General features: G+C 38.9%; 2 protein-coding genes across 2 annotated transcripts in view; both read right to left on the bottom strand.

Moving 5' to 3' along the window:
• LOC126424985 (serine/threonine-protein phosphatase 6 regulatory ankyrin repeat subunit A-like) overlaps positions 1-24,143 on the bottom strand; it is a 332,104-nt gene that overhangs the window by 179,288 nt on the left and 128,673 nt on the right. The window lies entirely within an intron of this gene.
• Positions 4,340-24,143, bottom strand: part of LOC126424989 (ankyrin repeat domain-containing protein 65-like) — a 56,431-nt gene continuing 36,627 nt past the window's right edge. Inside the window, exon 4 of the mRNA XM_050087887.1 lies at positions 4,340-4,630. Within this exon, the coding sequence (XP_049943844.1) occupies positions 4,627-4,630 (4 nt within the window). The 3' untranslated portion in view covers positions 4,340-4,626. The remainder of the gene's footprint in view (positions 4,631-24,143) is intronic.

Below are 24,143 nucleotides of genomic sequence, written 5' to 3'. Positions count from 1 at the left end.
ATCTAAACACAGACTTGAAAGGCTGTGCATAGTTGTGATCTAATGAAAGTTGGATCAGTCATTAATTTAGGAATTATTGTATATTTAAACAGCTTTGGTAAGTGATGTACGATATAAATTGATTTTTTTGTTTAAATTAGTAAATAATGGTACAACTTTAGTTTTTGATATTCATAGATCACCTTGAGTGAGAAGGCAATACTTAGGAAAAACTGTCATATGGAAATAATTATCTGATGTGGATAGGATATTTTGAATTTTTATTGGAACTTGGGTCATTTTGCTTTTTCCTGCTGAGCTAATACTTGTCTAACTGCTCCTTAATACTGCCTGGTGCACACACTTTATTGGTGACTGCTATGTGTTTGCAAGAAAGGTATTGCTATAAACCTGGCACTCACAATTCAGTGAGCACCAGTGAAGTTATTACAGGCCTGGCTGCAGTGTAGTAGGAATTCAGTATGAAGTCGTGAAATGAGGCAACAACTTTGTCCCTCCAATCCACACCTCAGATGCCATCTTTGAATGGTCAGGCTTACAGTATGGAGAGAAGTTGTGCCATTTAGTAAGTAACGTGAAATTCATTTGTAACAGACTGTACTGTGCAAAATGTGAAATTCGTTTTCGACAGATGTAAACAGATGCCAGATTTGAAAATTTCCTTGCACTTCAATTCTGTATTCCATTTTCATTTTGTTGTGCTGCACTAACTATTGTAATGATTGTAATGGATGTACCACATGCCGAGTGGGATATTGATAAATTGGTTCTAATTTATGGTGAGAAAACTATCGGGTGAACAGTAATGCTCATCGTAAATAGTGCTTACTGAACATAATCAGATGCTAGGTAGAAAACGTGCTGCTGGTTAAAGATGATTGGGAACTGTGCTAGCTTTGAGAGTAAAGATTTGTCACTATTTCATGCAAGAGTTTTCAAAATATTGTCTCTGATGAAATTTCATCAGTTATATTGTTAGTAGTAATGTGATGCCCAGTTCCGTTGGTACAACAATATCAGCAAGACAAGAAAGTGTTCTTTACTTAAATTTTTCAGTGTCTGCCCAACCAGTAGTGGAACTATTACTTTGAGGTTACTTTTTTGACAGAAGTCCAAAAGTCTCAGTTAACAATTTTTCAAAAGTAATTGAAACTACTATGAGTAGGTACAGACACATAAAGTACTAAACAGCAGTTAGAAATAATAAAACCAATCATTATTATTAACATATTTGTAAACCCCTGTGATCAGTGCAACTGCACATTATATAAAATGTGTACAGTTATGTGAAGAAAACATTTTCACTGTCTCACAGCACTAACTTTTCATGTTATTTATAAAGATATATCATCATATACTGAGGAAGCTGCAACAGGTCTCTTTGTTGAGATGGAAATATAATATACAACATCCAGTAGTCAACAGAATCTGAAAAGAGAAACATGAAGGCATGATCTAGATATAGTGGAGGCCAGTGAAGTGAAATCAAAAGGACATAAGTATTTCTTGTCAGACGCATATTGGGTAATATTGACAGCAGCAGAAAGTAGTACAATGGAATACGAATAGGAAGGTATGGCAGAGATTGAATAACTGTGAACAATTCAGTGATGGGTTGTTCTCATCAGAATCAACAACAAACCAACACCGACAACTTTAATTCAGGTATACATGCCAACGACACAAGCAAAAGATGAAGAAATACAGAAAGCCTATTGGGGGTATTAAACAGGTTATTCAGTATGTGAAGGGAGATGAAATCTAATAATCATTGTGGATCAGAATGCAGTTGTAGTGGAAGGAGTAGAAGAAAGAGTTCAGGATAATATAGGCTTGGGAAGAGAAAGGCTGAGTTCTGCAATAAATGCCAGCTACTAACAGTGAAGACTGTTCAAGGATCACAAGAGAAGGGGGTATAATCAGGCATACCCAAGAGCAGATAATGGATTTAGATCACAATTTAGTAATGGTGAGTAGACTGAAGCTTAAGAAAACCATTTGGAACAATTGGTGTAAAAGGAAGGGGGACACTGAAGTACTGATGAAAGAGGAGATGTATTTGATGTCTACTAAAATATGTGGATACTGCAGTGGGGGAATACCACAGTATGTTGTTCAGTTGAAGAGTTGAGTGGACAATCACAGATGTCATACAGTCAAATATAGGTGCAAGAAAGATAACTGCGAAGAAACCTTGGGTAACAGATGAAATACTTTAACTCGTCAATGAAAGAAGGAAGTAAAATCTGGTAAAAACAGGAAAACAGCAATATAAATCATTTAGGACGAAATAAATAAGAAGGGCAGGGAAGCCAGGGCGAAATGTGTGCAAGAAAAATGTGAAGGAATAGAAAAAGAAAGGGCTGACTCAGTGTATAAGACATTCAAACAAATCAACCTTCCATGAAAAAAGCAATGGTGACCCATTAAGTACAATGGGAATTCTACTGTTAAACACGGAGGAGAGAGCAGATTGGTGACTGAACGAGGTGGCACAGTGATTAGCACACTGGACCTGCATTCGGAGGAGATGGTTCAATTCCGCGTCAGGCCTTCCTGATTTAGGTTTTCCGTGATTTCCCTAAATCACTTCAGGCAAATGCCAGGATGGTTCCTTTGACAGGGCATGGCTGACTTCCTTCCCCATCCTTCCCTAATCCGATGAGACCGATGACCTCGCTGTTTGGTCTCTTCCCCAAAATCAATCCACTCCAGATCTGAAGCCATCTATGAGGGGACGGAATTGTCTGATGATGACATGATGGAAGAAGAAATCGGAATCAATATGGAAGAGATAGAGCAAAAATTTAAAAGCACTTTGGAAGACTTGAGATCAAATAAAGCAGAAGGGATAGGTAACACTCTCAGAATTCCTAAAATCATTGGTGGGAAGTGTCAACTAAATGACTATTCAGGTCAGTCTATTTGGAAAAATTTCATCTAAAAATTCTGACAATGGTAAGGGCAGAGAAGTGTAAGAACTATCACACAATCATCTGAACATCTCATGCATCCAAGTTACTGACAAGTATAACATACAGAAGAATAGAAAATAAATTGAATGTCTGTTAAGATGATGATCAGTTCGACTTTAGGAAATGTAAAGGCACCAGAGAGACAGTCCTGATGTTACACTTGCCAATGGATGCAAGGTTGAAGAAAAATTAAAACATGTTCACAAGATTCATCAACATAGAAAAAGTTTTCAGCCCATCCAATGGTGCAAGATGTTCGAAATTCTGCGGAAAGTAGGAGTGAGCTATAGGGAAAGACAGTTAATACATGATATGTAAAAGAGAAAAGAAGGAACAATAAGACTGGTAGATCAAGAATATTGGTTAAAAACGGTGTAATTTGAGGGTGCAGTCTTTTGCCTCTGCTGTTCAATCTATATATCAAAGAAGCAATGATGGAAATAAAAGAAACATTCAAGAGTGGGATTAAGATTCAGGGTGAAAGGGTATCGATGATAAGATTTTTTTTATGACATTGCTATCCTCAGTGAAGGTGAAGGTGAAAAAGAATTACAGAACCTATTGAATTGAGTGAATGGTCTAAAGAGTACAGGATATGACCTGAGAGTAAAGTGAAGAAAGACAAAAGCAGTGGGGTGTAGCAGAAATGAGAATGGTGAGAAGCTTCATATCAAAACTGGTAATCAGTAAGTATACAAATTTAAGGAATTCTGCTACCTTGAAAGCAGAATAACCCATGATGGACGAAGCAAGAGTGCAAAACGCAGACTAGCAAAAAAGGCATTCCTAGAGGAATTGTGGTGGGTCACATCAAAGCAGTCTCCCAACTGGTAATGTCCCCCCCCCCTCCCCCACAAAAAGAGAAAGAGAGAGAGAGAAAAAGAGAGAGAGTTGGGGGGGGGGGGGGGGGGGGGGAATTGTATTTCTTCCTGATTTGGAATCCACATTAGACATTTTAAACAGAACAGACACTTAGAATACAGGAGATAAGTGACGGACACACAGTGCTTGTCAGACAAAAGGATATTCAACATCTTTGGTTCTAAATAACAGTAATATTAATAATTATAATACTACAATAAAACAGTTCACTGGTATGTCAGTGTCTAAAAAGATCTTGAAGGAATGGACTTAGGTCCAGAAGATGAAAATGACGATGACTTTGGGATTCCTCTGCCTTTTGGGAATTTGTGACATTTTCCTAACTAGTGCAAAATGGATAGGTGAACATCACAATAGACATTGTTTTGATGGAAAGACAGGAGATCAAGTAAAAAATAAAATCATCAGAATGATAAATGAAGCTTAATGTTCTCCATAGCTAGTCAATTAGTAAAATAGTAATAATAAAAATTAATACAATATTAATTTTGTAGCTCTTTTAATAAATGTAAAATATTTAAAAAGACATAATTTTTTCCTCTCTTTACATGCATATGCTAATAGGCACAAGGCACATCCAGGAAGCTCCCCATTCCACGGTGACAAAATCAGTCCAAAAAGGTGTAATATTCCCGTTGGTAGAGTACTTGCACGCAAAAGTCAAATGTCCTGAGTTCGAGTCTCGAACTGGCACACAGTTTTAATCTGCCAAGAAGCTTCAGGTGCAAAATTAATTCGCACCTTCAACACAAAATGGCACTGTGCGGAGTCAGCTGAAAATAAAGACCATTAATTTGAAACATGTCTTATGGCTGAGCAAGAAGAAACAGATTCAACAACTCAAATGAAACTATGGTTCCAGAGACCTTTTCAAGTCTCAAACATTTATGATATATGTATGCTTAGATGCTATTCCAATACAGTTGGAGAGAGGAATTACCATTTCTACCAAATGGGATCACTCATTCAAACGATATGATGTACCAAAATACTGTAAAGACCAAATATTTGAAGGTCGTGCAGGACATTTTGAATATTCAGGAAGAAAACTTTCATTATAAGGCCTCTACAGATTTCCCAGTTCAGATGACATGGCTTCTCCCTCAACACTTGATGGTATGTTAGGCTCAGTTCTTAACACGTGACCTTGATTTTGTGTGGAGATTTCAATATAGACTTTGTGACTACGTCTCCCAAGAAAATGATATTAATGGATTTACTTGAATCTTATGGAACAGAAATTAGTCAATGTGATGATACATTTACATTTACAGACAAACAAATGATTACTATTTCAGAAAAACTGGATGATTTACTAAGAGAAAGAGCTCCACAAACTGAGCTAGTCAATAATGAATTGGTTCACCACTGGCCATCGTGCAAGCAGTTATTCTTCTTGGCGCTGATTGATATGAGTTGTTGTATGTCCTCCTGAGGGATACCATGCCAAATTATTTCAAACTGTGGCATTAGGTTGTCAAAATCCAAGCTAGTTGGAGGGCCTTGCCCATAATGCTCCAAACATATTCAGTTGGGGAAAGATCTGGCGACCTCGCTGGCCAAGGTAGAGTTTGGCAAGCACAATGACAAGAAGCAGATACTCTTGTTGTGGGTGGGTGGGCATCATCCTACTGAAATGTACACCCAGGATGGCTTGCCATGAAGGACAACAAAATGGGGCGTAGAATATTGTCAATGTACTACTGTGCTGCAAGTGCACTGTGGGTGACAACCAAACGGGTCCTGCTATGAAAGGAAGTGACCCCCAGACCATCACTCCTGACTATTGGGCCATATGTCAGCTCACAGTTGGGTTAATCCCACCACTGTCCACGGTATCTCCGGACACCTCTTTGCTGGTCGTCAGGGCTCAATTCGAAGTGAGACTCATCTCTGAAGACTATTCTACTCCAGACAATGAAGCCTTAAATATAATACACTGCTTAAACCAAATATTAACAATAAGAAACCTCACAGTGATAACAAAAGTCACAACCGATTCAGCAAAACTGCCAATAAGACACCAGAACACAATAACATTATGAGCATCCAGTGTAACAGAAAAAGACTTAAGCCATAAACATACATATGGCCAACAAAAGAAAACAGGCCACACTATACTAAATCAAATAAACGATAAAAATGCAATAGCCATAAAAGTGGATAAAGGCCATAGTCTGATTATAATAAACCAAAATTATTACATAATTAAAATAAATGACTTCTTTACAGATAGCAACATCACAAAAATCAGTAGCAACCCTATTAATAAATTTGTAGCACAGACTAAAAAGGTCATAAAATATTGCAACACAGTACTTACAGATTATGAAAAAAGAGCAATTACAGTTATGAATCCATGGACACCATATTATGTAACCAATCCAAGATCCATACAGAATTTACACCTACACGTCCCACAGTCATTTGCATAGATAGCCCCACTTACCTTATTAGTAAAAAAAACTGAACAACTTACTTACAAAGTATTACACATATAACAAAAAGTTCACAATAAAATATTCACAAATGCTGGCAGTCAAAATAAAAGATATATAAATTCCAGAAAATGGAACATTTGTATCATTTGACTTCACTAACCTTTACACACATACACTAGGCCACAAAACCAAGAGGATGGAGTAGCCATGGGTTGCAACATTGCAGACACTATAGCAGACATCTTTTCAGACACTTTAAGAGGAAAACTTTTCAGATCCACAAACCTACTAGTTAAAGGAATTGTATACTACTTTGATATGTTGATGATACCTTGCTCTTAATTGATGGAACCAACACAGACATTCAACAAACATATAAAGCACTGAACGAAGTACATACAAAAATGAAGTTTACAATGGAAACAGAGATCAATAAGACAATAAATGTTCTACAACTGACAAAAATGTTGACAACACATACAACTTCAGAATTTTCAGAAAATTCACAGTGACACACAACATCGAAAGTGAAAAATCAGGTCATTCTAAATCACATAAACATGCATATTTCCATACTGCAAGCAACAGACCAACCAACCTACCACTATAACAAGCTGCAATACAAAAGTAACTAAAAATTCTACAATATATAGCACAACAAAAGACTATAACCAAAACATATTCATTCAACTCCATCAAAAAGACACCAAACCAGCACACTGTGACATCCATTAAGACATTAAACTACCAAGAGAATCACCAGCTAAACAGAAAATCTTACACATACCTAGAACATACATGGGAAATGTGCATTACTGAAAAACAGAGTAATAAGATTAGCTTACTGATATAAACAAAATTTAAAAACACAAACTCATTCAGGGAAAACAAAATTACTACTCCACACAAATTCAGGCATATACAAATCAAATGTCCAGATTGCAATATATTTTATATAGGACGAACAGGAAGAAATTTTAGGATTAGATATCGACAAAACACCAGAAATTACAATAAAACTGCAAAGTAGACCAGATGGAATGAGATAGGCAAATATTACACATAATACCAAAGGGAATAACCATGAATATTCCAGAAGAAATAAAGACTTATATGCACACACGTAACTACCCACAGAGCATATGAAATCAAGAAACTGAGCTTAAACACAAACACTACATTAAAAATTTTGCTGACATCTTAAATACTGATAATGGATAAACATACACAGCCAGTAACATTTTACAAGAAACAATAAAATTAACAGCAAAGATCAAATCATTAATACACAGAAGCACAGATTAAAAAAAGCAACGAAACTGTAACCATCTATCTGTGTTCTATCAAATAAAGCTGTCAAAAGTATTAAAACTTGTAAACCAACATGAAGGCCAGAGCCAACAAAAGAATCTTATCTACAACAACATTAACAATCAAGATATGGCAGTACAGCTACAAAAATCATATAATCACACTGCCTATTAAGACATAAAAACATGCCCTTAGACAGTGACAGCACCAATTAATGTTTGATGGACGTCAAAAACAGCTACATATAAGTGGTAACAATATTATGAAAAGGATAGTTGCTGCTCACCATAAAGCAGAGGTGCTATGTCACAGATATCCACATCAAAAAGATTGTCACAAAATCAACTCTTGGCCAACAACACCTTCGCCAGAAGTAGACAAAACAAACACACACACACACACACACACACACACACACACACACACACACACACATGACCACAGTCTCTGGAAGCTAAAGCGACTATGAGCAGCAGCGCATGATGGGAGAGGCAACCAGGTGGGGGTAAGGAGGAGGCTGGGGTGGGGAAGGGGAGTGGTTGCAGAGTTGGGGTGCCAGTGGGAGCATTCAGTGATGAGGTGGAGAGAGGGTGGGGCAGCTAGGTACAGTTGGGAGGTTGGCTGGTGGGTGGGAGAGAGACTGACTGCTTCACAGTCTGAGCTATTTGGATCCTTCCCACCAACACCAGCTTTTCTGAATTGCACAGTTGGGGACGCTCCCTACAATATATTGTACGTTCCTGTAACTCTCCTGGCCTCAACCTCCATTAGTCATTGTCCTTACCCAACTAGCCCCTTCCCTGTTCCCATTCAAGCACTACACAGTCCTCTATTCCACCCACTGAACCAGTCTTTTTACTTCTCTCCTTTTCCGCTACCCCCCTCTCTAGGACCCCACCCTTCGTCTAACCTCATGACAGTATCAGCTGCCCTACCATATTTACTCGAATCTAAGCCGCACTTGAATCTAAGCCGCACCTGAAAAATGAGACTCGAAATAAAGGGAAAAAAAATTTCCCGAATGTAAGCCGCACCTGAAATTTGAGACTCTAAATTCAAGGGGAGAGAAAAGTTTTAGGCCGCACCTCCAAATCGAAACAAAGTTGGTCCATTGTAATATGAGACACGATTTAGGTCGAATGAATGACGATACAGCTACAGTAGTGTGGTTCGAGTCGTAAGCTTAGCAGTTAAGGTTTACCAGGTAGCCATTGCTATGCGTCAGGCGCTCTGTCCGTATTTATACGGGTACCCTTCATTTTCACGTGCTTCGTCTGGTTTGAATCGATTGCTTATTTTGCTTTCATCCGATAAGTGCTGTTTTCTTTGTTATAGGTGTTCATGTCATTCTAAGCTGGGGGGGGGAGGAATCGCCTCATTAGCGAAACAATGGCAAGAGACTGCTATTTGTTGTTACTTACACTGCTGCTTTCTTTGATAATGATCAACAAGAATCAAATAATAGACTGTGTATGATAGAACATGTTCTGAACGAGAGTTAGGTGAAAATTTTTCTCCGTTTGAAAATCTTTGCGGCCGCTTCTTTAGTACATCAAATTCTGCACAGAAATTAGAATCATCTTAGATTTAAAAATCTAGTCAGTTGCCGTGCTTCATTTCTGACTGTATCACTATTAGACATAAGAATAATACGAATATAAACATGACACGATACATATATTCTTCCACGTTTGCTGTTGTCTCACTCTATTTTCGAAGTTTATTAGGCACACAGGATTTAAACGAGATAGCAGCAAACACGAAAGAATATGTGGCAAAATGTTTATATTCATATTATTCTTATGGTGAAGAGAATAATGCATGTGATTCACATTTCATCAGGTTCCTATTAGCAACCATCTCTTCTCACAGGTAGAAAAAAATTCAGAATGTAGAGTTGACCATATTGACAAACATCCCAAACAGTCTTTCCAGTCAGATTTTCGTAGTATATTGAAATTCTGCTACATTCGAAGATGAGCAATTTGGAATTTGTATTTACTTTGTTGGATAATGTATGAAAATGCGGTGGTTGAAACTCGGGCGGAGAATAAAAGCTCGTCTTCCACCTTTTTTTTTTTAATTTATTTACTGACGCAGAGGTTTTGGCGCCAGTATTTATCTTTGTGCTTACAAAACATGCCTGTGTAGCGCTACATGTATTCGACGGCAGAAGTTAGTTGTGGCGGCACCTATCGACATTTTTCAGAACTTCCGCTTACTTTGCACTCGATTCTAAGCCGCAGGTGGTTTTTTGGATTACAAAAATCGGAAAAAAAGTGCGGCTTAGATTCAAGTAAATACAGTATCCTCTCTCCAGCTTATTCCTGCGCACTCCCCAGCAGCACTTCACTGTCCCCTGCTGTCATTTCCCCTCCCTGCCCCAGCCTCCTCCTTACCCCATACGGTTGCCTTTCCCATCATGCGCTGCTGCTCGTAGTCTGGCTCCAGCCGCCAGGGATTGTGGTCATATGTGGGTGTGAGCTGCATTTACATTCCATCCTGGATTTTCCGTGGTTAGACATAAGAACTATACTATAATCACCCAATACTGTTAAAAATTGTACATAAGAACAGAAACAAAAGTTAATGAAATCACAGGCAGCTCAACATGGCACTGTCTTTGAAACAGACCTACCGTAAACCAGTAAAACACTAAATACTTTAAACATAGCAGCAATTTGGGTTGTTCTACTTATAATGTCTCTTGTGAGACAATGTTTCAAATGAAATGTTGGAAAATACTTTTTCCCCATTTTTACAGATTTCAATTCTTCATTACATGATATTTTGCAAATAAAGAGACCTATTTTAATTTTTGGTCCTTACTTGCCCACAGGATTTATAAGAGTAAAGATATGGAAAATGGTAATTCAATGATACTTATCAGTAGCATTATTGTACAGGAAAATATAAAACTGAGGTCTGCGGGGGTCTTGCATGAGGCCTGACTGACTGGTGTTCTACATATCAGTTGCAAGGATAACAGCAACTTTTTATCTTCACATCAGTTGCAAATTTCTCTAGAGTACATGGAAGAGGCCTGGAGACACTGGAAGGTTTCAGATAGATTATATAATGGTAAGACACAGATTTACGGACTAGGTTTTAAATTGTAAGACATTTCCACAAGCAGATGTGGACTCTGACCACAATCTATTGGATATGAACTGTAGATTAAAACTGAAGAAACTGCAAAAGGTAGGAATTTATGGGACTTGTAGAATGTTTCAGAGACAGCATTAGGGAACGGTTGACAAGAACACGGGAAAGAAATACAATAGAAGAAGAATGTGTAGCTTTGAGAGACAAAATAGTGAAGGCAGCAGAGGATTGAAAGGGTAAAAAAATGATGGCTAGCAGAAATCCTTGGGTAACAGAAGATATATTGAATTTAATAGACGAAAAGAGAAAATATAAAAATGCAGGAAATGAAGCAGGCGAAAAGGAATACAAATGTCTCAAAAATGAGATCGAGAGGAAGTGCAAAGTGGCTAAACAGGGATGGCTAGAGGACAAATGTAAGGATGCAGAAGCATATATCTCTAGCGGTAAGATAGATACTGCCTACAGGAAAGTTAAAGAGACCTTTGGAGAAAAGAGAACCACCTGTGTGAATATCAAGAGCTCAGATGGAAAACCAGTCCTAAGCAAAGAAGGGAAAGCAGAAAGTTGGAAGGAGTATATAGAGGGTCTATACAATGTCAATGTACTTGAGGGGAATATTATGGAAATGAAAGAGGACATAGATGAAGATGAAATGGGAGATATGATACTACGTGCAGAATTTGACAGAGCACTGAAGGACCTAAGTTGAAACAAGGCCCCAGGAGTAGACAACACTCCATTAGAACTACTTATAGCCTTGGGAGAGCCAGCCATGACAAAAATCTTCCATCTGGTGAGCAAAATGTACAAGACAGGTGAAATACCCTCAGACTTTCAAGAAGAATATAATAATTCCAATCCCAAAGAAAGCAGCTGTTGACAGGTGTGAAAATTACCAAACCGTCAGTTTAATAAGTCATGGTTGCAGAATACTAACACGAATTCTGTACAAACAAATGGAAAAACTGGTAGAAGCTGACCTCAGGGAAGATCAGTCTGGATTCTGTAGAAATGTTTGAACACAAGAGGCAACACTGACCCTCCGACTTATCTTAGAAGATAGGTTAAGGAAAGGCAATTGTAGCATTTGTAGACTTAAAGTGTTTGACAATGTTGACTGGAATACTCTCTTTCAAATTCTGGAGGTGGTAGGTGTAAAATACAGGAAGTGAAAGGCTATTTACAATTTGCACAGAAACCAGATGGCAGTTATAAGAGTCAAGGGACATGAAAGGGAAGCAGTGGTTGGGAAGGGACTGAGACAGGCCTGTAACCTATCCCCAATGTTGTTCAATCTGTATTTTAAGCAAGCAATTAAGGAAACAAAAGAAAAATTTGGAGTAGGAATTAAAATCCATGGAGAAGATATAAAAGATTTGAGGTTTGCCAATAACATTGTAATTCTGTCAGTGACAGCAAAGGACCGGGAAGAGCAGTTGACTGGAATGGGCAATGTCTTCAAAGGAGGATACACGATGAACATCAGCAAAAGCAAAACAAGGACAATGGGATGTAGCCAAGTTAAATCAGGTATACTGAGGGAATTACATTAGCAAATGAGACACTTAAAGTAGTAAATGAGTTTTGCTATTTGGAGAGCAAAATAACTTCTGATGGTCGAAGTAGAGAGGATATAAAATGTAGACTGGCTATGGCAAGGAAAGCGTTTCTAAGGAAAAGAGAACTTTTAACATCGAGTATAGAGATAAGTGTCAGGAAGTCTTTTCTGAAAGTATTTGTATGGAGTGTAGCCATAAATGGAAGTGAAAAATGGATGATAACCAGTGTAGATAAGAAGAGAATAGAAGCTTTTGAAATGTGGTGCTACAGAAGAATGCTGAAGATTAGATGGGGAGACAACGTAACTAATGAGGAGGTACTCAACAGAATTGGTGAGAAGAGAAATTCGTGGCACAACTTGAATAGAAGAAGGGATTGGTTGGTTCTGAGGCATCAAGGGATCACCAATTTAGTATTGGAGGAAAGTGTGGAGGGTAAAAATTGTTGAGGGAGACTGAAAGATGAATACACTAAGCAGATTCAGAAGGATGTAGGTTGCAGTAGTTATTCGGAGATGATAGAGTAGCATGGAGAGCTGCATCAAACCAGTCTCTGGACTGAAGAGCACAACAATAACAAGTACAGTATTATCAATTAATAGCAGTTACTTAAATACATTTTGTAATTTTACTCCTTATTTTGTATGAACTCTTGAATCTGTTTTATATGCTCAAAAATGCCTGGAAATTACCTGTGGTTCTGAAAGTCATGTAAATCTGCATTGGTAATGGCACATTGTCTCACATGTGCAACTCTTAATGTTCCACTTAGTTTTTCTCTCAACCTTTTTGGAGTTTCATTTTGTTGCATATTTTTTCTTTAATGTAATTATTTATTCTATATACACAATTCCACTTCATATTTTACAGAAAAGGAATCGGCCTTGCACACTGCTTGACTTCAGTCACCCACCCCCCTCCCCCTCCCCTTTTTCTTTGTTTTATTAAAATTTTGCAATCTTCTCCCTCTGTGTGTGTGTCCTACAGCTTGCCAAAGGATAACTCTGAAAGCTAACAAGTTTTCTTTCTTTTGTGTGTGCCTATTACTCAGCACTTCTGCTTTTCAATGATTGGTCCACAGTATTTATATTTTACAAACACTTTCTTATAAAATTTAACTGCCATTTTAATTGACTACAAATATTGCTGTTAAGTGTACTGTTTATAATCAGCAAATGTAATTAATATAAATCAGCTCAACCTGGATACTGCAATAAATCGATCGCCATTTAGTACTACCTAAGTAGACCAAAACTTAATGAAAAGATCCCAAACGAGTGTCATAGGACCATTAATTTTCACAAGATATACAAATGCCATGCTGAATAAAGTCGAAAGTTCCTTGAAGCTTTTCGTGGATGATGCTGTTGTATGCCAAGAAGTCACAACACTACAAAATTGTACCAAAATGCAGGAAGACCTGCAGAGGACTGAATCTTGACTCAGGGATTGGCAGTTGACTATCAACATAAGCAAATGTAATGTATTGTACACAAATAGGCAGAAAAGGCCCGTTACCATTTGGTTACTCGATTGCAAAGCAAACACTTGAAGCACTCTCATTCTAGGAGAAGTGTGCAAAGCAATTCAAAGTACTGTTCACCAGTCTATGGCACTTACCACATAGGATTAACAGAAAAGGGAATGAGAAAATGTATCGAAGAGTGGCAAATTTCATCACTGGTACACTCCATAGGTGTGAGAGCTTTATGTAAATGCTTAACAAATTCCAGTGGCAGACACTCAAGAAAGGCACTGTGTGTCATTGAGAGAGTTACTGATGAAATTCCAAAAGTGTACATTCAGAGAAAAGTTTGGCAACACATTACTTCCTTGGATACATCTTGCAAAATAATAACTTCTTCCCACGCAACATTAAAAAAAGGAAGACGGAAGGGAGAAAATGATAGACATACCAGTGGTACCATCTGCTGCACACCGCAAGGTAGCTTGTGAATTATACAATTAGATGTGTATGTTTCTTAGTGAGGAAAATGTGGTAGTTATTTTAGAGCAACAACAGCTGCTAACAAATAATTCGACTAGGGACAGAAATAGACAACAAAACATAAGAGCATATCCAGTGCAAAAACTTCAGTACACCATGGGAGATCATCAATTTAGCTATGGTCCAAATCATAATTATTATGGAAATACAACAAATTATGAGGCACTTTGTGCCATGACCACCCTCCTGCCCCCATGAATCTAGGATCTTGCCAAGTGGAGAGGCTTGCACACTTCAACAATACTGTAAGTGTAACCACAATGGAGGTGTACCTGTGCAGAGGCCAGACTAACCCACGGTTCAGGGCAGCAGCATTTTCAGTTGTTGCAGGGACAAAGGTCTGAATGAGTGACTGATATGGCCCTGTAACATTAGCCAACAAGACCTTGCTGTGCTGGTACTGTGAACAGATGAAATCCACAGGAAACTACGGCTATTATTCTTTCACCCCGGCATCTGATGGCATGCAGCTCTACTGTATGGATTAATGATGATGGCATTCTCTTGGGTAAAATATCACAGAGGTAAAATAGTCAACCATCTGGATGTCATCATCAGGGAAAACAAAACTGGCATTTTGAACCTCAGAGTGTGGAATCTTAGATCCATTGATTGGGTAGGTGACTTAGAGAATTTAAAAAGGGAAAATAAATAAGTTAGATCTAATGAAATAAGTTAGATCTAATGAAATAAGTTAGATCTAATGAAATAAGTTAGATCTAGTGAAGTGCAGTGGCAGGAAGGACGTGACTTTCGGTTACATCAGTACAAGGTTACACAGAATCAAACAGGAATAATGCAGGAGTAGGTCTACTCATTCTTAAGACAATAGGAACACGAGTTAACAACCATGAACAGCATAGTGAATGCATTATTGTAACTGAGCAGGCGATTTGGATGGGATTTGGTTAATGAAAAGGGGACATACAATTCAAGGTTTATTTCCCCAAAACAATTAATTAATTGTAATAAATTATGCTGTGCCTTACAAATTACAGTGATACAAACAAATCAAGCTGCTTACAATATGAGGTAATAAAAATGTTATATGCCACAGGTGAACAGAGAAACTTATTTGTGTCATTTGAATCACTGCCAAACAAACTGTTTACAATTTGATACATTAACAAATAATCATCGTACATTAAACTACATACTTTAAACTACATACTTTCACCTAATACAGTTAAATTTTATAATGTGAAGCACAAATGTGTAATTTACAATTAAATTTTCAGTCGAAGTTACTCCTTCCTATACCTTCTTTAAAAGAGTGATAAAATTTTCCAAAGGTATCTCAATTAAAAATGCCCTAAAACCCTTAACAAAACAACACATACACGACTAGCTCAAATAATAAATATATGTACGACAAAGCCCAACATTTGGTTACTTACAAAAAGTTTGCTGATTTCAACAGCGCAGACCACATTCAAACTCTAGCCAACATGGGCCGCTTGCCGGTCAAAACATGTTACGACTGCGGCAGCGGGCAAACTTACATAGGTAATAAAAGAACACAGGCCACCTAGCAATCTTACCAAAATCAGTTTACACGAAGGAGGAAGAGGGGGGAGGGGCAAACTTACTACTAAAGTACAGTATAAAAGGATCTCAATTAATGACCAAATTCGGGATAGGCCCGGCAATATTGCACCTGAGCGCTAGTAGCCAAAATAAGGTTGACAAATACCGAGGTCTGACATCATCTTAGGGCTAACTGACACAACAAATAAAAAAAGAGTAAAAGAACAAGCAAATGTCAATGCCCAAGAATTTAAATAGGATTAAGTACGCACGAGGCTAAAATCAATTGCTAGCACCTTGGACATCATCTTAGGCTTAATTGACACTACAAATAAATAAAGGTAAAAGAACAGGCAAATGACAATGCCCAGCAATTTAAGTAAAAATAAGTAAGCACAAGGCTAAAAGCAATTGCTAGCAACTTAACAAGCACACATAAAAATATCAGACTGCTGCCACATCACAAAACGGAACAGGCGTGCTCACAGTCCCCAGCAAGCCAGAAAACCAGTAACACACCCTCCAGCAACTGAGCCAGCCTGACCACAGTAATTTCAACTCAGAATCAGGGCGTGTGAGCACACCGGGTCCACGCAAAACACACATTGCCAAATACTTCCCACCAACAGATACGGTTGCCCCCCCGGGCGGGAAAATGGGGGCGACAACCGGGTACACACCAGCAGAAAACTCGACACCTAGACTCCGGCCAAAATGGAATCACGCAGAAAATATAAACAACAGCTGAAGTAAGGTGAAACGAACCCTGCCATGCAGACCGGACAGAGCAAACACACAGAAAGCCTGCCTTGCAGTCCTTACAACTCCTGGGTGCGGAAACCCAAGCGATATCATGGCACCCTTTTCAGAGGCAGAGAACCTCAAGCGATCGCGTGCGGGGATCCATCAGTTGTCCACTCCAGCACGTCACCAACACGCCACACCGCCCAACGGCCAAATCAACGAGGCCCGCCAACGAGACCACACCTCTGTGCCGGGCGGAAGGCAAAATACCACCAGCTCGGTGCGAATCCAATTGCCGAGCCGAGCGAGCTCAGCCCCCCATGAAAAACGCTCCAGAGGGAGCAGCTGCCTCAGTGCCTGTGCAGGCTGAACCTGACGGAAACAGAAATAGAAGTCGCTATCGATAGTGCCGGATATGCAACAGGCCAGAGAAATGGCACAGTACCCAAGATAGACACAAAACTAAGACCGACCACAAAAGTACAAGTTTATACACCAACTAGCTCTGCAGACGATAGACACAAAACCAAGACCCACCACAAGAGTATGAGTTTATACATCAACTAGCCCCACAGACGATGAAAAGATTGAAAGAATGTATAATGAGATAGAGGAAATTATTCAGATAGCTAAGGGAGACAAAAATTTAATCGTGATAGGTAGCTGAAAATCAGTAACAGGAAAAGGAAGAGAATGAAAAACAGCAGGAGAACATGGACTGGAAGAAAGGAATGACAGGGTGGCCATCTCATAGTATGTTGCACAGAGCATAATTTAATCATTGCTAACAGTTTAAGAATCATGAAAGAAGATTGTACAGATACAAGAGACCTGGGAACACTGGAAGATTTCAGATTGATTGGACAGTGGTAAGACAGAGCTTTTGAAACCAGATTTTAAGGTGTAAGACATTTCCAGGAGCACATGTGGAGATATGAATCTGAATACATTGCTGAAAGGTAGGAAATTAAGGATGTGGGACCTGGAAAAATTGAAGAAACCTGAGGTGGTTGTTGAGAGTTTCAGAGGGAGCATCAGGTGAAAATGAAATGAAAAAGAGGAAAGGAATACAACACAAGATGCATGTGTAGCTTTAAGAGATGAAATAAAGTATGCAGCAGAGGATTACGTATGTATAAAGGCAATGCCTAGTAGAAATCTTAAAAAGGCAAGGCATAGTGAAAATCTCTGGATATGCAGAAGACAGTGAATTTAACTGACGAAAGAAGATAGCATAAAACTCAGTAATTGAAGCAGGCAAAAGATAATACAGACGTTTAAAAAATAAGACTGACAGAAAGTGCAAAATATGGTCAAATGGCAAACCAGTACTAATCAAAGAAAAAAGGCTGAAGGTGGTAGGAATACATTGAGGATCTTTTTAAGGGAAACAAATTTGAGGAAATGTTATAGGAAGAGAGGAGGAAGTACTGAAGATGACATGCAAGATATGACATTATAAAAAGAAGTTGACAGAGCACTGAAAGACCTTAGTAGAAACAAAGGCCCCGAGACTAGAAAACATTCCCTCGGAATTATCTTGAACCTCAGGTGAGCCAGCCACGAAAAAATTATTCCACTTCACATGTAAGGTATGTGAGACTGCCAAAATATCTTTATACTTGGGAATAATGTAACAACTCAAATTCCAAAGACGGTAGGTGGTCACAAGTGTGAATATTACCAAACAATCAGATTAATAAGTCATGCTTGCAAAATAATGAGACAAATTATTTACCGAAGAATGGAAAAACTGGTAGAAACTGATCCTGGGTAAGATCATCTTTTGTTCCAGGAAAATGCAAGGCAATAACAATCCCTGCATTAATCCCACAAGGTAGTATGAAGGAGGCAAACCTACATTTACACCATTTGTAAATTTAGAGAAAACTTTTGAAAATGTTGACTAGACTAAACTCTTTGCATTTCTGAAGATGCAAGGAGCAAAAGATTATTGACAACTCCTATGCCAATCAGATTGCAGTTGTAAGAGTTAAAGAACATGAAACGGAATAGGTGAGAGCAGAGTAAGCCAGGGTTGCGGCCTATACCAAATTTATTCAAGTTTTACAATGAACAAGCAGTAAAGGAAACCAAGGAGAAATTTGTAAGGAGAGTTAAAGTTAAGCGGGAAGAAATAAAAATGTTAAGGTTTGCCAATGACATTTTAATTCTGTCAGACGGCACAGAATATGGAAGAACAGTTCAGCGAATGGATAGTGTCTTGAAAAGAGATTATATGATGAACATCAATAAAAGGTGTGATTTGCAGAGCACCGTTGTAGACATAGATGTAGAAAACCTTGGGCCACTTTAAATGTTAGGAATTCATTGCTAAAGGACTTTTTCTGAAGTGCAGCCTTATATGGAAATGAAATGTTGGTGATAAGCAGTTCAGATGAGAAGAGAAAAGAAGCTTTTGAAATGTGGTTCTACACTGAAGATTAGATGGGTAGGAAAAATATATATATATATATATATAAAATAATAATGGCTCTGAGCACTATGGGACTTAACTGCTGAGGTCATCAGTCCCCTAGAACTTAGAACTACTTAAACCTAACTAACGTAAGGACATCACACACATCCATGCCCGAGGCGGGATTCGAACCTGCGACCGTAGCGGTCGTGCGGTTCCAGACTGTAGTGTCTAGAACCGCTCGGCCACCCCGGCCGGCTGGATAGATCAAATAAAAAACAAGTATGTAGAGAAAAGAGGTGCGGGAAAATGAAATTTATGGCACAACTTGACTAGAAGACAGGATCGGTCAATGGGACGATCCTGAGGCATCACGGAATTGTCAATCTGACAATGGAGGGCAATGATGGTGGCAAAAACTGTAGAGGGAGACCGAGGTTCAAATACAATAAGCAGGTTCAAATGGTTGTAGGTTGTGGCAGTTACACAGAGGTCAACAGGACTGTGCAGGATAGTCTAGCATGGAGAGCTGCATCAAACCAGTCTTCTGACTGAAGACCCCAAACAAAAATCATTATTTTAAAAGATTTCAACACTATAATATTAAAACAGGAGCTCATACAAGTAGTTAAAAATGATGCTTTTTATGGTGGTACAGCACTCCATTTGATTGAAACTCACATGCCTACATTGACAAGCTGCATTTAAATAAATAGAGCATTATTCCTCTCCCTCCCTCCCCCCCCCCCCCCCTCTCTCTCTCTCTCTCTCTCTCTCTCTCTCTCTCACACACACACACACACACACACACACAAACACACACACACACACACACACACACACACACACACAAAGGAGAGACTTTTCTGGGATGTGTAACAAGTGAAGGGATGCATTATCCCTTTTGCTGCTACAAATGTACTTCTGTGCCGAGGTTGCTTTTATTATGGCTGTACTGTTCACTAAATGCTGGTGCCTGTGCTGAGACGGTGTTCTGAGCGATACGAAATACTTATTGTCAGATTTTTTGAAAAATATTAGGTGAAAAAATTTGACTGTGACATCTTACAGTCTGATACCTTCACTTGATAAAGAACTGAATTCTTTTTTATTACTGCTGATACTTACTACACTGCATCACATTAAGTGAAACATAGCATGAAATTTTAAAGGTTTCGCAGAGGAAAAACTGCATTGCGTGAACTTTGCATATGGTTGATTTTTACTGAGACACTGCAGTGAACGAACTGTAGACAAGATATCGAAATTTTGTTTAAAACTGATAGGAGAAGGACATCTCATTTCGTTCTCGAGTTACATCTGAAGCACCATCACACATGATATGCCTGTTCACGTCCTTGCGTGGGGCAAATTGTGTGGTCGTAACAATCATCACATCTCATAAACCATTTGAGGTATCAAAATAAGATTTTTGCAAGTGACAGCATGCAGTTATGCACATACATCGTATGGTAAATACTCAAAACTTTTTTATTCACCAAGATATGGAAGTAGCAGGTTTGCAGCAGTGAACGGTCAATGGCTCAGGACACAATTCAGATGTCCAAACCACTGCTCTTTCTCTCACAATACTCACCTTCATTTCTAATCACTACTTCATACTAAGCAATTATGTAACTTCACTGACATCAGAGACCACTACAGCTTTCTATGTATGGGAAAAGTTAAAGTACTGTTTAATGTGAACATTGATGGAATTTACATCTCCAAGTCCAAATATGCTGATAAATTATAGGAGTGACTAATAAGATACTCTTACTTTGTTTTGAATATCTGGGGTTTTTTCAGTTTCTTGTCTGATGTCTACCAACAACATATTCTGTACACTTTTGCATGAGAATATAAAACTCCAATCTGACCGTAGACAGGGATGCATTTAATGTATATGGAAATTATTTTTACTTCTAGTATTGTGCTTATGAGTTTTTTTGTTCTGATACTTTGGTTGTGAGTTTCATAGTACATTCTAAATCCACTCTTATTATAAACAACAAATGTCATTCTGCATCTACATGCATACTCTAAGAGAAGTGCATTGCAAAGGGTACTTAGCATGGTACCAAATGTTAAAAGACTTTCTTCCTGTTGCAATGAATGACCGCTTAACTGCTTCTGTGCATTCTATAATTGGTCTAATCCTGTCCTCACAGTCCCTATCAAAGCGACAAGTATGGGGGGGGGGGGGGGGGGGGGGGAGGGGGAGGGAGGTGGTGAAGAATAACTTTAAACTTTCAATTCTTCACCTAACACTAGGCTTTGAATCATTGTAAGTAAGTTTTCGTGTCATTCACCATTTCTGTTACACACTTGCACAGCTCACACAGCCCCCTCACCATTTATACTGCCCTTTTTTGTACATGCTCAATATCCCCTATAGTCCTATTTGGTAGGGGTTGTGGCATTTCCTTTTCGTGTGTGCATATGGCGACTTAACTGTAACACTGTGAGTAGACAACAGAGTGTCAGTATGATGTCACCTAGGTTATCTTTTAATGTTCTTCAAACACGGTCACCTTTTTGTTTTGTTATCATGGTCCAGATACTCCAAATCACAGCTGTGCACAGACTTATTCTTCTCTACTTTGTCTACAGATAGGGTGATGCTGTAAGAGAGTGTCTCATTACTTCCAGCTACTGAATGATGAGCATATCTTCAATGACAATCTCCTGTATTCTTTCAACTATTTACATCAATTGTGAAGACAGACCCAACTATCAGTAATACATACCTTCAAATACATCATTCAATATGTCTGACCAAACTGAACTCAAATTAATACGTAAGAGTTACAGTCTTCATTTGTCTTGAGCATTTACATTGTAGTATATCTGTTTTCTCTGTGGTATTCATGACACCTTTAAGGAGCTCCACCAAGGCATGAATGTCCACGGCCAGCAAGTGCTAGTGCCTCACCCCGGCAGCTGTGTTATGCCACTGCATACGCACCATTTGCACAGTCACAGATCGGGGTGCACACAATATATTTTTCCCACTACATAAAATGTATATAAAAGCAGCAAGAGCATCTTCAATGAGTCATTCTCACGAATAGCCCATGTTACATTTAAGGGTCCCCCACACTTGGGCAATATCCCAAGATGAGGCTCAACATGGTGCACGAAGTTAAGCTGGTGAAACCAATACCACAGGATCTACCAAGTGAACTACATCTATGCTCAATTATAAAAAAAAGGAATGTGGAATTGTCAACAGCAAAAATTTACTAAAAATATGTGTATTTATAAAAAGTGCAAAGCATACAACAGCATCCACTGTCATTACTTTGCAAATGATCTTGCCAAGAATCCGAGAAAATTCAGGTCTATTGGTCTAGTATTTTATTCGTGACTGTAATGTTCAGCAACTGTAGTATATATTTTTCACAATAACTTTTAGCCATCAGTTGCAAATATATTTTTGTTACGCTTTATCAGTCTTGACACATTAATTTGTCATTTTCAGAAGCTCACAAAATTAGGGGTATTCTATATCTTTAGATGTTGGCTATATATTTATGTGAAGTAAGATTTTAATTAGGTATCATCTCTCATAACATGTGAAAACTGATCCATTCCTTTAAGATATTTGAACTATGTGCCATGTTTCTTCAAATCTGTTATATACAGGGTTATTACAAATGACTGAAGCGAATTCACAGCTCTACAATAACTTTATTATTTGAGATATTTTCACAATGCTCTGCACACACATACAAAAACTCAAAAAGTTTTTTTAGGCATTCACAAATGTTCGATATGTGCCCCTTTAGTGATTCGGCAGACATCAAGCCGATAATCAAGTTCACGCCGGCCGGAGTGGTCGAGCGATTCTAGGCGCTACAGTCTGGAACCGCGCGACTGCTACGGTCGCAGGTTTGAATCCTGCCTCGGGCATGGATGTGTGTGATGTCCTTAGGTTAGTTAGGTTTAAGTAGTTCTAAGTTCTATGGGACTGATGACCACAGCAGTTAAGTCCCATAGTGCTCAGAGCCATAATCAAGTTCCTCCCACACTCGGCGCAGCATGTCCCCATCAATGAGTTCGAAAGCATCACTGATGTGAGTTCGCAGTTCTGGCACGTTTCTTGGTAGAGGAGGTTTAAACACTGAATCTTTCACATAACCCCACATAAAGAAATCGCATGGGGTTAAGTCGGGAGAGTGTGGAGGCCATGACATGAATTGCTGATCATGATCTCCACCACGACCGATCCATTGGTTTTAAGAAATGCCAAACATCATGATGGAAGTGTGGTGGAGCACCATCCTGTTTAAAGATGAAGTCGGCGCTGTCGGTCTCCAGTTGTGGCATGAGCCAATTTTCCAGCATGTCCAGATACACGTGTCCTGTAACGTTTTTCTCGCAGAAGAAAAATGGGCCGTAAACTTTAAACCGTGAGATTGCACAAAACACGTTAACTTTTGGTGAATTGCGAATTTGCTGCACGAATGCGTGAGGATTCTCTACCGCCCAGATTAGCACATTGTGTCTGTTCACTTCACCATTAAGAAAAAATGTTGCTTCATCACTGAAAACAAGTTTCGCACTGAACGCATCCTCTTCCATGAGCTGTTGCAACCGCGCCGAAAATTCAAAGCGTTAGACTTTGTCATCGGGTGTCAGGGATTGTAGCAATTGTAAACGGTAAGGCTTCTGCTTTAGCCTTTTCCGTAAGATTTTCCAAACCGTCGGCTGTGGTATGTTTAGCTCACTGCTTGCTTTATTCGTCAACTTCCGCGGGCTACGCGTGAAACTTGCCCGCACGCGTTCAACCGTTTCTTCGCTCACTGCAGGCCGACCCGTTGATTTCCCCTTACAGAGGCATCCAGAAGCTTTAAACTGCGCATACCATCGCCAAATGGAGTTAGCAGTTGGTGGATCTTTGTTGAACTTCGTCCTGAAGTGTCGTTGCACTGTTACGACTGACTGATGTGAGTGCATTTCAAGCACGACATACGCTTTCTCGGCTCCTGTCACCATTTTGTCTCACTGTGCTCTCGAGCGCTCTGACGGCAGAAACCTGAAATGCGGCTTCAGCCGAACAAAACTTTATGAGTTTTTCTACGTATCTGTAGTGTGTCGTGCCCATATGTCAATGAATGGAGCTACAGTGAATTTATGAAATCGCTTCAATCATTTGTAATAGCC

Source organism: Schistocerca serialis, chromosome 10, assembly GCF_023864345.2.
Source record: "Schistocerca serialis cubense isolate TAMUIC-IGC-003099 chromosome 10, iqSchSeri2.2, whole genome shotgun sequence".
NCBI classification, from domain to species: Eukaryota; Metazoa; Arthropoda; class Insecta; order Orthoptera; family Acrididae; genus Schistocerca; species Schistocerca serialis.
This window is presented reverse-complemented; position numbering and strand designations above follow the sequence as displayed.